This window comes from Kryptolebias marmoratus, linkage group LG20 (assembly GCF_001649575.2).
Source record: "Kryptolebias marmoratus isolate JLee-2015 linkage group LG20, ASM164957v2, whole genome shotgun sequence".
NCBI classification, from domain to species: Eukaryota; Metazoa; Chordata; class Actinopteri; order Cyprinodontiformes; family Rivulidae; genus Kryptolebias; species Kryptolebias marmoratus.
This window is the reverse complement of record NC_051449.1, coordinates 25,723,477-25,740,160: the sequence shown is the minus strand read 5'-3', so window position 1 is coordinate 25,740,160 and position 16,684 is coordinate 25,723,477. Positions and strand designations below refer to the sequence as shown.

Genomic DNA, 16,684 nt, shown 5'->3' with positions numbered 1-16,684 from the left:
AAGAGGACAAATAACACCTTTTCTGTTCAAATTGCCAACCCGCCACAGTGGCGTGTGCGTTGATCAAATTCACCCGCCACTTCAAATATTTACCCACATTTGGCCAGTGGCGGGTGCTAATTTCCACCCCTGGTCCTATTACTTCGCTACCGTTCCAAAATTGTCTATCAGTGTTTTCTTTGCTCTTCTTACGCTTGTCTCTGACCACACCCACGACCAATGAGTGAACAGGATCTAGCTTGCGTCACCCACGAAAGCCCGGCTGGCCCGGTTGGACCCTGCTTCAAAGCAGGGCCAAAAATTGCCGGGGCTGGTCTCGAAAAAGGCCCGTGGAAACGCTCGCAAAGCGAGCAGAGTAGAGTGGAGCCGGGACCTTTAGAGCGACTGGAAAAGGGGCATTAGTGGCCCTGTGATGGACTTGCAAACTGTCCAGGGTGTCCCCCGCCTCTCACAGTGAGGCACCTGTTCCTCACTACCCAGAAAGGAAAAGCAGGTAAAGAAAATGGATGGATAGGTAGTTTCATTGTCAGTTGTTTCTGCTTCAACCCAGTTGTCTGGCACTGGTTACAGCTGTGATGTGACGGCTCACCACACACAACATTACACTGTTGTGATCAAGGCAAACTGCCCCCTCAGAATTATGATTATCACAAGAAGAAACCCTGATATTTTGTCGACAGACATCTAATTTTTAAAATAATGGTAGGGAGACATTTTAGAAAATGTTATGATGTGAAAAAAATAGGGAATTCAACATGAAGCCCTTCAAAGTTCTAGTGTTTAAACTATAAACTCACAGTATGTGAGTGTTGACTAAGATTTACTTCCTGAGAGCAGTCGCGACATACATTTGTTTCAGAGTGTCCTCAGCACTTACATTCAGATGGCTCTCGTTGGTAATGTCAGGAGGAAGTCCTTTGTCTTTGTACAGGCCATCAGCTACTTTGGTGGTTAGATGCCAGACAGCTCTGTCCAACACCCAGGCAGGACGCAAATGAGGAGAGTTCAACAGATTATAACCACACTCTGGGTGCTCTCTTATCCACACGCTGTTTGCAGCTAGAAAGAAAAACACAAAATAACAAAGAGAGAATTTACAGACTAATATTCTTTGGAAGACAACTTACATACACATTCTTTTTTTCTTTTTTGAGTTTTGTCTTCTGAAATGGCTAAAAATGAAAGCAGAAAAGCAACCATCTAATAAAAAAACAATGTATATTTAAAAATCATAAAAATTTTCTCTCAGTGAGGTTTTCCAATCATTTTCCGAGGCTTTGCAAATCCCTGCTGATAGCCTGACAGGCAATACACCAACCAGTCAGTCTGCATGGAACTTGTACAAAACTCGGTCTCATTTTACATGACCTTTTCTAGAAGTGAGATGAACAAAAAGTGACACAAAGATGCCACAGTGCTAATGTAACATAGAAAACATGGAAAATAAAAACTGCAGAAGACATCCTGCATGATGTCTCAAGAGTCTATCATATGGTCACTCAAATGGTTTATCAACTATACATGACCTTTTAACTTCTCATTGAAGCTGGGAAACTTTGAACTAAGCAGAGTCTGACTCTTTTCACAAGGGGCCAAAAATAAAACCTAATTAAAGGCAAAACTTTTATCTTTTTTTTTCAAATAAATTAAAAACATTTCACCACAGGCATCAAAATAGCTTAAAACCCCTCAATGAAAACTCAAACAGTTTCAAACATTTCACCTTCAAATTACAGAACAGTGCACAGAAAGATAATCAGGATAAAATAAATAAGCTGTGGTGTTCTCAGTAGTATAAGGTGTAAAAATGACTTTGATTTCTCTCTAAATGCCAACACATATCTGTGAAATATTGTATAAACTCACCAGTGTGATTGTACACCACGTCAGTAATAGACAACATATTCCATTCTGTTCTAAGTTTCTCCACCAGGGCCCCCACGTCCACCCAGGTATAACTTTTGCCCTTTGGGCTGAACTCAGGGCTGAAGGTTAGCTGGTCAGCTAAGGAGTAACAGGACCTGGACTCTCCTAAAGTCTGAAGAGGAGTGAAGTGGATCATGTTGTAACCTGAAAGAAACAAACCCCTCAATCTTAATTTTGGCTGAACATTCCAAAAGATACAATACATTTTTGCAGTGTAAATATAGATAAAAAAAAACACCTTTTCCAAGAAAAAAACCCTAAAAAACAAAGTATCAAATAAAGACACAAATGAACCATACAATTCACTTTAAAGTAGTGTCCTATTCTATCATTAAAAACAGGAATGGCCTCCTGTGGTTAAAGGCAGGAATGACCTGTTGTTGGAGGGTGTGCTGGGTCTTATTACAAGTCCTTGTGAAAATACTTTTTCACAAATGATAACAGACACAGAGGTTATAAAGGGTTGTTTTTGATATTTTAGAGCTTGTGCAACTTTCATCTTTCCACAAGCATTTCTTAGGGCTTTGGAACAATGTTTAGCACACAATGATCCACAGTTTGTGACTCTGAGGCAGCAGCCTCAACAATGGATCCAAAGCAAACGGCACTCTCTATTACAGACATAGTCAGGAGAAAAAGAAAACCCACACTCTTTTAGTATCAGGACATTAAAACTGACTTGTAAGAATATTCTAATTAAACCTTAAGAGTACAAAACACAACAGATTTCACCATGCCATTATTCATTGAACAAAGACAAAGCCAAAATGGAAGAGCAATGTGTGCAAAAACCCTGTCCAGCTCCTGATCCAGCAGCTTATAGAGCAACCTTTAGGAGCAATAACTCTCAGTGGTGGTCAACTGTCAGTCTCTTACATGGTTGTGGAAGAATTTGGCCCACTCTTCTTTCCATTGTTGCTTCAGTTCATTGAGGTTTACAGATATTCATTTCTGCTCAGCTCTCACCACATAAGTTCAGTCAGGTTAAGGTTCTGGACTTTGACTGGACCACTGCAACACCTTAATTCTATTTTTTCAGCCATTCTGTTGTAGATTAGCTGCTGTGTTTGGGATCATTGCCCTGTTGCATCATGACCCAATTTGGTCCAAACTTCAGATGGCCTCATATTTGTCTTCAGAGGTCCACTCAATGCCAGCAAGATGCCCAAAACATCAACCCTTTACCAATGTGCTGACAGTTGGCATGACATGTTTGTGCTGATAGATTGGTTTTGCTGCTGTGCATTACGAGTAAACATTTTTTTCTTTAGTCTCATGTCAAGCACATTGTTCTTTTTAAACAAAAAATGTTTTCTCTTGCAACACTTCGAAACAAGCTAAACTTGTTTAGTCCATTTCTAACTCTCTTGTCATGACCTTTAACCTTTGAGGCTTGTTCTACAGGTCAGTGAAGGCTATCTCTATGAAGCCTTCTCTGAGCAATGCACAATTTGACCTTCTGGATTAATTTGATAGGTCCACTCCTGGAAAGATTGGCAGCTGTTATAAATATTTTCCACTTGTGAATAATCTTTCTCTTTGTTAAAGGATGGACTCCAAATAGCTTGGAAATGACCTTTGACCCTTTCCAGATTGAGGGGAAACAGTTGCTTCTCTAAGGTCATTGCTGATGTCATTACTCCCTGGCGTTCTGTTAAAACACACCTGTATGCTCCAGAGCAGCAACCTGAGAAAACTCCTGCCTTTCTAGAGCTGGTCCCACTGATGATGATCAGTTAATCTGATCTGATCTGATCAGCAGCTCCTGGTTGATACTGAACCTCTGAAATCCTGTGGAGGCAGAAGGGCTAGATGCAGCTTTTCACTCACAGCTTTTAAATTTAGTTTTGTTGAATAAATAATGACATGGTGGAATCTGTTGGGAGTTTTGTTCACTTAAGGATAGATTATAATAATTTCTGATCCGTTTACAAATAATAAATACAAAAATGTTGGAAAAATCAAAATGAAAACGAATAACAAATAAAACGTACCTAAAAACAAATAAAACGCAGTCGGGTTTAAATGTCAAATATTAAAATGAGCTTTTGAAGGTGCCCAGTGTTGGTGAGGTTGTAAAACATTTGCAAATCTTTTACTGTCATTGTTTCTTTTTTTCTAAAAACATGTTTTCATTTATATCACAAAACAGAAAACAAACAAACAAACAAAAAAAGTAACAAATCTGTACAGCACAATGGTTGAACCCACAACTCACCTGACTCTTTGGCTACTCTCAGCCTGTCTGTCCAGTCATCCAGGTGTCCCAGACATTTGGACAGGTATGTCTGGATTGTGATGCAGTCCAATGGGAGGACATGGTTTTCTGCTCCAACTCGAAGGATAGGGTCAACAACAATGAAGCCTCCTCCTAACTTCTCTACTCCTCTGTAGGAAAAGAAAAAAAGAAATCACATGTAGGACAAATACTCAACTCAAACTATAGTTGAGTTCAACTGTGTTTCTGTAGCATATTTCACCAACCTTAGCTTTACAAAGTGCTTCACAAACATGTAAGATAAATCAAGATAAAAACCAACAGAGAAAAAAAATGATCTGGGATACCAAAAACCCAGTTAATAAAACAATTAAAATAAATAAAACATAATACCAGTACAGTAAAATTCATAAAATATGATTTTTACACATAGTGTTTGAATCTTTTGTAAATATATACAATAAAATAATAATGATCATTTTTGATTTGGGTGAAATTCTTCTACTTAGAATGAAATCTTCAACACTTTCATCATTTTTCATAATCACTTGTTCACTTTAAACATTCTTACTTGTATCCAAAGTAGTACTGATAGGATCCAGCGATCTTAAGCTCCAGTGAGCAGAACTTATCAGAATCTTCCTCCCTTCCTGTCGGATAGTTCCATGCTAAAATACGGAAGTTGTTCCGATTGAAGTTCTGTCCTTCAAGTGGGTAGTTGGTGTGAACTATAACCTCTCTCCCCTGAAGGCTTGGACCCAAACGGAACTGCAACTCAAAACCTGAGAACATAGAAATGGGTTTTGGCATAGTGACGTCTGTATTTGTTTGGTCTAGTGTTACAGTAAAACAACATCATGCATTATATATAACCATGTCTGGGACCATCCCTTTACACATCTTTCTGCAGTGTCATTTCTGGAATGATAAAAGAACTGCAGGATAATCCCACACACCGTGTCAGTGGGCCAAAAATATTAGACCTTCACAACTGAGACTATATATAGTATAGTTTTAAAGGCAGCTCACAAATCGTTCTCAGGTTCAGAGGACTGTAAATGTCAAGTGGCACACTTTTCTTTTTAACAGCACACACACTCCATGCATGCTGCTGTCTTTATTTGGTGCTCATTATTCCCTCCTTCAGATTTAAAGCAGAATGCATGCAGTGCCTTGGAAAAGCATTCTTTTCGGCATTTCATTCTCAGATTAAAATTAATTCTGAGGATGTTGAGCTGTTTGATTAGCACAGCATGTAAAACAAAAAGGAAATAGAACAGAAAGCAAGAAACCTCACCTTGACCCATCAATTTGATTAAATTTAAGACCTATTTCTTATTTGCCTTTTCTAGCTCAAGTTCTGTTTTTAATGCAATTACAGCCCGTCTTAGAAAAACATGGCATTTATGAAAGGTTTCACTCTGGGTTTAGAAAAAAATACTATGAACCTCTTCAGAATTTAGTCTCCAGTTTTAAGAGCTCCATGGTTTTCATTTTCCTGCTTGTTAAGAGCTATCTCTATTTCAACTTCAGTTCACCAGACTGACCATTACTCGAAACTCAAAGTAGGTTTTAAGTTACAACTTCTACTGCAACAAAAAACAATATTCTTAAGGAGAAGAGGGGAGGGGGTGACGTTATTACAAAGCTCAGTACCATGGGATTTTGTCACTGACTGTGAACATAGATTATTGCTGGCAGGTGCTTTAAACTAAGCTACATGCAAAAACAAATCCTACAGAAGACAACAGAAAACTGTACATTTAACAACATAAAACTTTCCCTCTGATTCCAAAGGTTTGCTTTTCAATCTTATCATTTTTGGACATTAAGCAGGAAGTATGTGTCTGAAAGAAGCATTACCTTGTTCAAGTCTGAACAAAGTTCTTTCCAAACTTTCTTTGTTGTTCAGCATGAGGACTCTGATTTGCTTCAGGTGCTGAGGCAACATCATGTGATTCTACTCAAAATGGAGGAAGTCCTGCTCTCCTGTCAGAGGACAAAACACAGGTTCAATCTACCTCAAAGATGGGATGAAAAACTAGAGAACTAATTTTTTGAAGTCATAATTCTGCATGCCATGGCTGGATGAGTGAATGTGTGCTGTCACAATAAATCCTGTCTTTTTAAATCCCCTGTGCTGTTGGTAACTTTCCATTCTGCACAGTGGAGCGCTGTTTGCACCACAGCTTTCCATTTAGCTTTAGGCTGCAAAGAAAAACTAAAATCTAATGTTTGTAAAGTCTGCATGTTGAAACAGGTATTTAAAAATTATTTGTTGTTTACAGAAGTGCCACATGAGCAAAACATAAAAAATAAATGAATAAAACCTTAAGTTATAAAGTGAAAACTTTACTGTTCTAATAATTGCATAATTACAGTATATTAGTTATATAACATTGTTGAAACATGAATCTGACTTTTTATTATAAGACTGATTTATTTTTGCTAGTGTGTTAGCACAGTTTAATTATTTCAACAAAAAAATATATTCAGTTCTTTTCTTAACAGTTTAAAACCACCCTTTGTGCATTAATTAATGTCATGTGAAAACAAGAAATGATGTGCTATATTTTTTTATTTAGTCTGAAGAACAACTTCAATGCATAAAAAGGGTACCAAATGATGTTTGGCATGTTTTTATTTTGAAATTCAGTTTGTGAAAGCATTTCCTTTATTTATATTTAGCAATTTAAGACTTTAGTGAAAAGATTTTGAAGCTGCAGAAACAGTCTCCTCACTGTGTGGAGCAAAGACTGAAGCTGCAACGTTCACCGACAAAGCTTTGGTTACAACATACAGAGTACACAATGAAGCTGCAATAAAAACCTGCTGCAACAGAATGTCAAAATACACAAAGGGGCCTCATTATCTGTAAACATACCACGTCTGACTAACTGCTGTGGAGAGAAGAAAGGTTAAGATAAACTCTGAGTTTAAGCAATAAATTGAGACGTAGAAGAGCAGACAAATTTGTTGGTCCCCTTCTACAACAACCTGTAAAACAACTGTCTCTGAAATAACTTGAAACTGGGAAAGGTTTAATGGTAACCCATATTGTTTAGTACAGATTTAACACAAGTCAGACTTTGTTTATTGATTAAGTTGAATATTTCATATAATTAAGCAAATAAAAATTGCATGGACATTTAATATTTTGTAGCAGCAATCACTGTCAACAAGCAATCTCTGTACTGTCTACATTTACCAGAAGGAAGTCTGGCCCACTCTTCCTGAGCAAACAGCACCAGCTGCCTCCGGTTTGAAGGATCAGGATGGTGTCTCCAGACTACAGTTTTCAGATCTTTCCACAAGTGTTCAATACGATTGAGATCTGGGGTCATGGAGGACAATTTTGATTTTTCTCAGCCATTCTTGGGTCCTTATCCTGATGGAACACCCATGACCTGTGACTGTGGCATTGTTTCACTCCAGGATGCCTTGGTAACCTTGACACTTCATTGTACCCTAAACAGATTCAAGGTTCCCTGTGCCAGATGTAGCAAAGCAGCCCCGAAACAAAACTAAGCCCCCTCCAAAGTTTGACTTTTGAAGTTTTGTTTTGAATCAAACTGAGTTTTTAACCCCGTACTTCCTAGAAAGGTGATTCCTGATCAGCAGCGTTCAAACACTTGAAGTAAATATTTTTTATTATGACAGACGCTCCCCTCACTCTCCCACTAAAGAGGTTCCAGAGTCAGCCCAGGGCTAATGCTAGAGCTGGTTACAGTTAAAAACTTTTTAAATTTTCCCCTGCCAGAGAGCCAGCTGAGAGTATTACATCACATTAAATGTCTCTTTCAGTAACTGATGGCTCCTTTCTCTGCTGTATTTTGCATTTCTGTAGAGGATTAAAGTGCAGAGAGACACTTGACCTCTGCAGATCCCAGCACATTATTCCTGCAAACAGACATCTTAAAATCACCAGTTAATGTTATCCATCCAGGTTTGGACTGACTCCCGTTTGGTGCAAAAACCCAGTAAACCAAAACTGCTTTAAACTGGGTGCTGAAATTAAAATCAAAACTCACTGTAGACCTTTGTAGATTGCCCTAAATAAAGAGACAACAATCTGATTTTTCTGTTACTGATTATATTTATGATAGAATATATTTGACAAATGGATGTTAACAGAGTACCTTATTTGTTAAGATGCAAAAGAATCTTATTCTGTCAGACTCTGCCTCACCCCACAAACTTCACCACATGTTACTGGCACCAATAAATACCATTCCACTTCTTACAATTACTTTGAGAATGTGTTTGAAAATCAGATTTACTTTTTATGTTAACTCCTCAAACGGAGCTCTTTTCAAAGAGCGATGAAACTGTCAGGAAGCTCCTGTTCAGATGCCTAAATTCCCAGGATCGTCTTCTGTAGCCGTTTCACATTGCTGTTAGCAAATTCATTGACCTCAGCATCCTGTTGTTTTTTTTTTACATGTTTATCTAATTGTTTGTGTTGAAAGTGTTGTGCTGTCATCCTTTGTCTTGTCAGCTTTGCTGAGTATCATTTGCAGTCAGCTTTACTTTTGTCACTATTGTTCACTTTGAAATCCCTCCACAGTTTCTTCTGCTGGTGGTGTTTAACAACTTTATGGTGCATTACCACAAAGACTGTTAAGGAGTGTGGATCAGAACATTACTATCTCTACATTGCTCCTGTAGAGAAAGAGCTGAATTTCAGGCTGCAGTAAAGTGGTATTGGTACTGTAGTATCGGAACACTTTTAGGAGTATGGGTACATGCACAAGGTATCTAAACCAACACCCAATACTGGTATCAGTACATCCCTATTATTTTATTCTCTTCATTCAGATAGTGCTCTATCCAAAGCAAGCTCTCTCTAAAATACTAAGTTTTTTTATTTTTTAATTCAAACTTGGTACTCTCCTCAACAGCATGGTCATAGTTCACAAAAAAGCATGAGTTGTACAGCAATTGACTGAAGGAGCACTTTTATAATGTACTTCAGTCCACCCTAACCGTAACTGTTATAAAATATTCACATTTTTCAGTTACAACCACAAATACTTTAATCACCTGTTGCCAAAAGGTGAAGGTAAGACCATAATGATTTTGCCTGTGTCTCTGTGTCTTTATTTGTTTGTCTGTTAGCAAAATATTTCATGAACCATTAAATGGATTTTAATGAAACTTAAAAAGTAAATATTGGTTGTAGATCAACAGCTAATGAATTTTAGAGTCAATCCAATTCAAGATGGATGCCGTCGTTAATCAATATTAGCCAACACAAAAATAGCTTTAACTCAATCGATTTTACAGATATGGAGCTGAAATTTAGTGTGGTAGTAGCCAAGAGTCAGGTACAACAAATACTCTGATGATATCACATGAGATCATATACAAGGTTATTTTCAAGATTTGACCAAACATTTGACCAGTTCCAAGTCCATCATTTCTCATCATAAGGTGATCTTAATCTAAAACTCTGACATGTGAAAGGTACTGGGCAATATGCATTCCCTTTAGAAAATTTGTGACAATAATTTTTAATGCTTTAAAGATTAAAACATTTCTGCATGGGATATCATGAAAAGCAGTTGACTGGATTCACACTGAAGGTTACAGTTTTCTCAAACATATGAATCTAAGTATGTTATATAACTTGAACAACTGTCATTACGTATACTTTAAACAAATTTTTATTTTTCTACCCTTTATTCTGGTCAAATCATTATATAACTTGATTAAATATTGCCAGTACAAACTCCTGCTGTCTCTTTGGGTTTAGTATGAAGTATGATTGCATTATTATAGAAACTTAATGGCATATATCATGTTTTCTGGACTGATCTGCAGAATCAGTTTGATAAAAGGAGCAGTAGTTCTGCTTTCAGAGGTCTGAGTTCAGTGTAGAGCAGGTTAATGCATCCCGAATCACTGAACCCTCCCCCTGCGCATGCGCACTGCTTCGACTTGATCAGGAGAAGGTCATGAATTCAGATATTTTCTATTTATAAAGTTGTCTACACTGTTGTCGTTTCGAGTTCACACAGCCACGAAGTGACCAATAAACCAGGACCACTACGAATATTTAGTCACGGTTATAGATACATCCCGAACTCCATTTAAAGGAGGTCAATTGGACGTTGTTGGGTTTTTTTTTTAGAAAAAACATGTTCAAATCTGCTGCAGACTCCCATTAAAACCACTCAAACCATCATTTGTTTTACTAACTGCTTAACAGTTCTGCACGAGTATATTGTATATTTAAAAACACATTATTTCAGTAAAGCGACTTAATTTTTTTAGGGTAGTTTGGTTGTTTGGTCACTTAAATGACTCTGCAGTATCCTCAGTTAGTGGGTGGTGTCGTTAGAACCCCACACGAGATCAGGTTCAAGGAAGGTAGCGTTAAAAACCTACATCACGGCAAAGAAATGTTTAACTCTTCTGCTGTGCTGACTCAGTGAGAGTTAACCTGTCCTCCCATATCAGGGTGTTAGTCTGGAAAAAACAAGTGAACATGCAAAACGTGATGCTCCTGTCAAGGTTACCGCTGAACTTACAGCTAACGTAGCCTAGCAGCTACTGGGGCCATTTTCTCATACAAGTGACGAAAACTGTTACAAGACATTTATTTTACAAGGAAATGTTCATTTTACGCACCTGTCTGTTGTGCTCTTATTCTGTCACAGCAACAGGAGAACCGTCGATCTGTGACTGTCCGTCCTACAACAGAGAACAGCTGCTTAGACGGAAAGAGGAGGAGCTGCGCTGCGTTCAGCCACTACCGTAATACAGGTAGGAAAAAGGAAGGAACAGAGGCAGAATTGAGGGGGAGGAGCTGTGCTCAAGTATCATTATGAAGAAGTATGAGGATGAATGTCCTAAGGTCCTATCTATATTTGTAAATACTAGTAAATTTTTAAACTGTCCTAATTATGTATATTTAGTCATTATTATGATGAATGTCGTTTTACTCTTTGATAAAGAACTGTGTTTGGTTGAATAATTCTTTGTTGTAACAATATTTCTTGGCAATACATTTTTATTGTTAGATTATTGTTTTTATTGTTTCCTCTAAATGGTGCCAAATTTTTAAGGAAAATGCATTTGTGGGTAGAGCAGCAGAGTTCAGCTTGTTGGTGGCACCTATGAAAAGTTTGCCAAATCTTCTGTATATCACACGAAAAAAATTTAGATGTATAATTAGTTGGGTTTTTTTTGCATACACATATGCACAGATAGTGTTACACATAGAGGGAGAGCATCGATTTTTGCAAGCTGTTATTGCAGTTATTGGGTAAACAGGAACCGACACACCAGACCTGTGATGCAAGGCCACTGTTTGCTGAACACAAAGTCAATATTCTGTTATCCGCTAAAAGATTTCCATTTATGTTGGAAACTGTGGCTTTAGCAGACTAGTTGAGAATTTTTAAATTCAGAAACCAACTGAAGCAAGACAGTACTTGAGGAATCCACTGTCAGATATATGATTCTATCTTGTGTTCATTGTGATGATGAGAAAGAATGCTGTGTGCTTGTTTATGAACCTCTACTATGGGCTAAAAAGGAGAAGTACCATGGGTGGTAAAAGTGTACAGAGTATTACTAGTGAGCTGTCTATGATGCTTAACATTCAAAAAAGGTTAAAAAACAAAAAAATGTTCTTGCTCTCCTAACAACAAGAACAATTTGCAAGCAATCCAGCTTACATCACATCTCAGCTTTAAAAGCTCAACTCCACACTCTCTATTTCTGAACTGAGAAAGCTCCTCGGATGAGAAGCGAGACGTCTTCCACTACAGAATAGAAGTCCAGTTGTTTTTGGTTTTTTAACTTTTTTGAATTTAAACATGCATTTGTTTAATTTGTAGTTTTGTTTAGTTGTTTGTTATTTTTGTACCAGTCCTGCAATAAGAACTTCAATTTACAAAACTGTTAACTTTAAAAGATAAGAATTGCTCTTAGATGCTTGTGTTTAAAAACCAGCTCCTGTTATCAGCAGCTGAAAGTTCCAGCTCATTCCTCCAGTTGTCTCCTCAACCTTTGGTGACCTTGGACGAAAAGCTGATCCACTGACCATCAGTGGACTTTGGGCCTCAACCTGCCTCCTCTCCATGTGTGCAGTTGAGGACTGATCAATGTCTCTGGGGTCTTACAGCCTTGAACCAGTAAGGCACCTCAATCTTCTTCCTCCAGGCTCGACTACTGTAACTCACTGTTTATTGGAGTCCACAAAAAACACCTTCAGAGGCTCCAGTACATTCAAAACAGTGCTGCTTCACTGGCTTCCTGTAACTTACAGGATTCCGTATAAAATTGCACTTATCACCCATCATTGTCTATATGGAACCTCACCGGATTATCTGAAGGACCTCCTTACTTCACATTCAACTTCTAGACCCCTACGATCTCAAGCCTGCAATCTTCTCCACCTTCCTCGTTCAAGACTAAGGACTATGGGTGATCAAGCATTTGCTGTGGCTGCTCCTCATCAATGGAACTCTCTCCTGGACTATTTGAAACCCCCGCAGCCATTGTCCGATTTTAAAACTGGCTTGAAAACTTTCCTTTTTAGACAAGCCTACTCCACTTTTAAATGACAGTCTTTTTATTGTTTTTAATTTTTGATTTTATGTTTCTAGGTGTATCATGTAGCACTTTGAGATTCCACTTTTACATGACAGACTTTTTATTATTTTTAATTGTTGATTTTATGTTTTTAGATGTACCATGTAGCACTTTGAGATTTTTATTAATGAAAAGTGCATTATAAATTAAATTGATTATTATTATTATTATTATTCTCCTCTGGTCATGAGAAAAAGTAATGTTTGAGTCTGGTTAAAATGTTCCAGCTGGTACAAGTTTGATAAGTAAGATGCTCATTACCAATTTGACCTTTCTTTAAAGTGATCCTGACAGTTTGACTACGATTTCTAACACTCTTTTGATCTAAATTCAAAAATGAAAATACTGACATCTACTTAGGTAGGAAAGACTTGATGGCACAGCGTGGGTGGTTTTTTGCTCCAAATAAAATCCACAATTAGAAAATTAACCTTGCGAAACAAAAGATAAAGGGAGAAAGATTGGAATACATTGAAAGAGACATAAAGAGCATGGGAAGAAATTCATTTTGTCGGCATTAATTCTCACGACCACAGAAAGATTTAGAAAGGATTATTGCTCAAAATTGTGTTTAATTTGTATAAGCGAAGAGAGATTTTTTTTCTTATAAAGATTAACTATTTTTTTAGTTATATTCCCTCCAAAACAGAAAAACTTGAATTAGATATCTTGAATGGTAGGTTACTGAGTGGATACTCTGTTGCCTCTCTAGCCAAGATAAAGTTTATATCCAAAAATGTTTACCAAATGCATTTAGGACTAAAGAGAAGAAGGGATAGAGAGTGACAGACCAGGCAAGCCTGTTTCTAGTTATGCTGGATATATTGGGATGTGACTATAAAACAAATTACAGAGATTCCATTACAATGGCAAAACAAAAAGTGAACATAATAGGAATTCCTGCCTTGTAGAGCGATGCAAGTGAAAATATTCGAAGTTTGTGCCCAAAGTTTGTAATCACTCACCTGTGCCCACTTCCCCTAATTACCTTCTGCCTTTAAAACCGGGTCATCTTCTCTGCTTACTCACTGGTCCATTGTCGCTTCATGCGCTGTCTGGTTCTACTTGTGTTTCACTCATGTTTGTATTTAGTTTGTGTTTTGTATTTAGTTTCATTTTTGTTTTTCGTTTTCTTTTATTTATAATAAATTAGTATTTGTCCTGGAACTTCATCATGAGTCTGCACATTGAGTTCACCTCACTCTCCACCACAACTGACAGATATAACTGAGGGCAAAACTGCTTCTAAGCACATGGATAGTAATTTTGCCAGCAGTTTAAAGTCAAAATTTAACAGGCTGATAGGACAATACAAACTGCATAGTAATGGGTCTTTACCCTCGCCCCAGGTCGTGTTTTTACTAACTGGAACTGCCTTCCCCTCCTTGGACTGATCCGCTGCACTTACCTGGAGAACCTACCTGTTCCTGGACCTCTGGATACCCCCCGCCTCGACGGCCTCTGTTTCCTCCCATCATCTCAGCGTTTCTCCATGCCTCAGAAACTGTAAGACAAAGAACTATCAATTCCTCAATCCTGCAAACTCTCCAAATCATTCAGTACCCGAGACTCACCTTGTCCCTCCTTGCTTTTTTCAGATCTTCCAAGTTGTCCCATTCCCCATCTGATATCCCTGTGCACCTGTAAATAAAATCACTTACCTTTTTAGTCTGCCTCTGTGTCATGTTTTCGGTTACGCTCTTCCGATGTGCCCTGGTTTATGTCAGCTGGAAAAAAGGAAAATAAATATTAAAAGAAAATTAACCAGAAATAAATAGAATTTGGTGTTTTTAGAAAAAGAATGACACTATAATCAGCTGATTAGGTGTTGTAACCAGGATTGTAACCAATGACAAACCCAGCATACAGCTGATGTTACTTGCTTGAAGTGTAGTTCTCAGCCGCAGCCACACAGACCTATACAAATAACTCCTACATATCCCAAAGTCAGGCTTTTCTGGGTCCAAATTCTTCTTAAGTTTTGTATTGACAAACTCCAAATCTAGGTTTGCATCTTCAGACTTATGGATCTAGCTGTTGGATATGGTGATGTGTAGGGTAACAGGCTACCAGAGGCCGAATTTAACATTAGCACAGCCAGGGAGCACCTTCTTCACTGGGATAAAAGGCACCCTTGGTCTGGCCTTATCCTATTGTCCAGCAGGGGGAAAGCCTGTCCAGCATGGTCCAGCATGGCTGGTTTGAAACTGTGTCACCCTAATGACCATTAGACATGGCAGCTTTCCCTCTCTTGGATTAGCAAGAATTGGATTAGCAACAATTTCTTAAGAAATTCAGCCATAAACTCTGTAGGTCCTAGACCTTCTGGGCCCACCAACAGACACACAAGTCAAATATTAATCCACCTTGAAAGTTCTTTCAAGCCTTCACAAATCTTTTTCTAAGTGTCATTATAGAGCATCATCAGAGAACAGAGAGTTTCACCATATTAGCTTGCATGTTAGTTAGCTGTTTGCTATGCTCATTAGGCATGCTCTCAAGTTTTGAAATAGTTCCATCACATGATAACAATTCTCCAAAACAGTTTTCACAAAAAAAGATTTCCCACACCCGCTTGTGCCAGCTAATAAACATGAAAAAAACGATTTGAGCCTGAAATCAAAATTAACCTCTTCAAAATTAGTAAGGTGGGCCATTCTATTTATTTCTTCTTGTTTCACCTCGTCGGAGGAACACGGTCATGCAGCACCTAAAACTTTTTCACAAATGTGACATTGTCAACACAAACCTTCTTGTAATAAATAGGAAAAGGGTCAGTTTAAACCTGGAATCAACAAAATAACCATATCAAAATCAGTAAGTTTTTTTTATCCCCTTTGTTTTCACCATGTCAGAAACCAAACGGCAATGTCGTACCGTCAGGAAAAAATCGTCTCTTGTCATACACCACTCTAAACTTTTTCATGAATGTGGCATTTTTAAACACAAAGCCTTTGTTATCACGCCTGATTGTATGCTGAGGCGTTTCATCGAGAACATTTTTATCACCGCCCAAGTAACCTTCTACCAAGTTTTGAATGCTGTCAAAGTTAACCTTTTTTGATGTTTGAGTGATACCTTTTGCTCGCAGAACAACTTTTTTTCTCTCTCTCTCTCTCGTGCGACAGGCATAAGATTTAGGGCCGCTTGAAACAAAGTCTTGAATGAAATCTCCATCGAGTTCGTCCGATAAATCGGCTAAATAATTTCCCTGTTTTAATGCTGTTTCACCCTTTTTGACCACATATCAGAGAGTCCGTATTGAAGTAGAGGATTTTCTCTTTCAGGTGCTGCAGATTCTGTAGGAGTTTAAGACGCGCATAAGCTGTTGTGAACGCGGCCACAAAAACGTTATTAGTTTTATTCGGAGGAGAAATGCAGCGTTTATTGTATACCCAATCGATTAAAACCATTTCAGGACTTAGAAAGTGGAAGTAGGTGACTTTATATTTCCCTGAAAACAGAAAATTAAAAAACTCCTGAGGGTCTTTAACAAAGCTGGTTTGAGTCAGCTCGTTCCTTTGAGCAAATTTTCCCCAGAAACTGTTTAAGCATAATTTAGCTACCTGCCTTTTTGCAGGGTTCGCCTCAATTTTGGACAAATGCCCTGATTCAGTCGATACTCTCTGATGTACCTTTCTTTGCTTTCTGCATCAACAGCATCTGCCGGGTACCCGGAAGCTTCCTGTTTACCCTTCAGAAATGTGTGTATGTAGTCAACAAAGATAGAATCGCTGCGCTGCTCAAAGTGCCAGACCTGGGTGACTTTTACCACAAGGTAACCGTATTTTATTGCTTCTTTAAACTCCCACTCACCCACACACCCGAAAGAGCCCTTTGGGATTTGGCGTGACTGCACGCATACTTGCCAACATTTGGGAATGTCATTGTGGGACAACATAGGGTGAAGTGGGCACCACTGCTCCCCCCCCCCTC

General features: G+C 38.2%; 1 protein-coding gene across 2 annotated transcripts in view; it reads right to left on the bottom strand.

Moving 5' to 3' along the window:
* Window positions 1-10,901, bottom strand: part of agla (amylo-alpha-1, 6-glucosidase, 4-alpha-glucanotransferase a) — a 64,753-nt gene extending 53,852 nt beyond the window's left edge. For both annotated transcript variants that reach the window (XM_017436869.3, XM_017436868.3), the window contains exons 1-6: window positions 10,778-10,901; window positions 6,008-6,133; window positions 4,716-4,926; window positions 4,145-4,314; window positions 1,867-2,070; window positions 878-1,059 (exon numbers count right to left, since the gene is read on the bottom strand). In XM_017436869.3, coding sequence (XP_017292358.1) covers window positions 878-1,059; window positions 1,867-2,070; window positions 4,145-4,314; window positions 4,716-4,926; window positions 6,008-6,098 — 858 coding nt within the window. In that variant the 5' untranslated portion in view covers window positions 6,099-6,133; window positions 10,778-10,901. The remainder of the gene's footprint in view (window positions 1-877; window positions 1,060-1,866; window positions 2,071-4,144; window positions 4,315-4,715; window positions 4,927-6,007; window positions 6,134-10,777) is intronic.
* Between the last annotated feature and the right edge of the window lie 5,783 nt (window positions 10,902-16,684).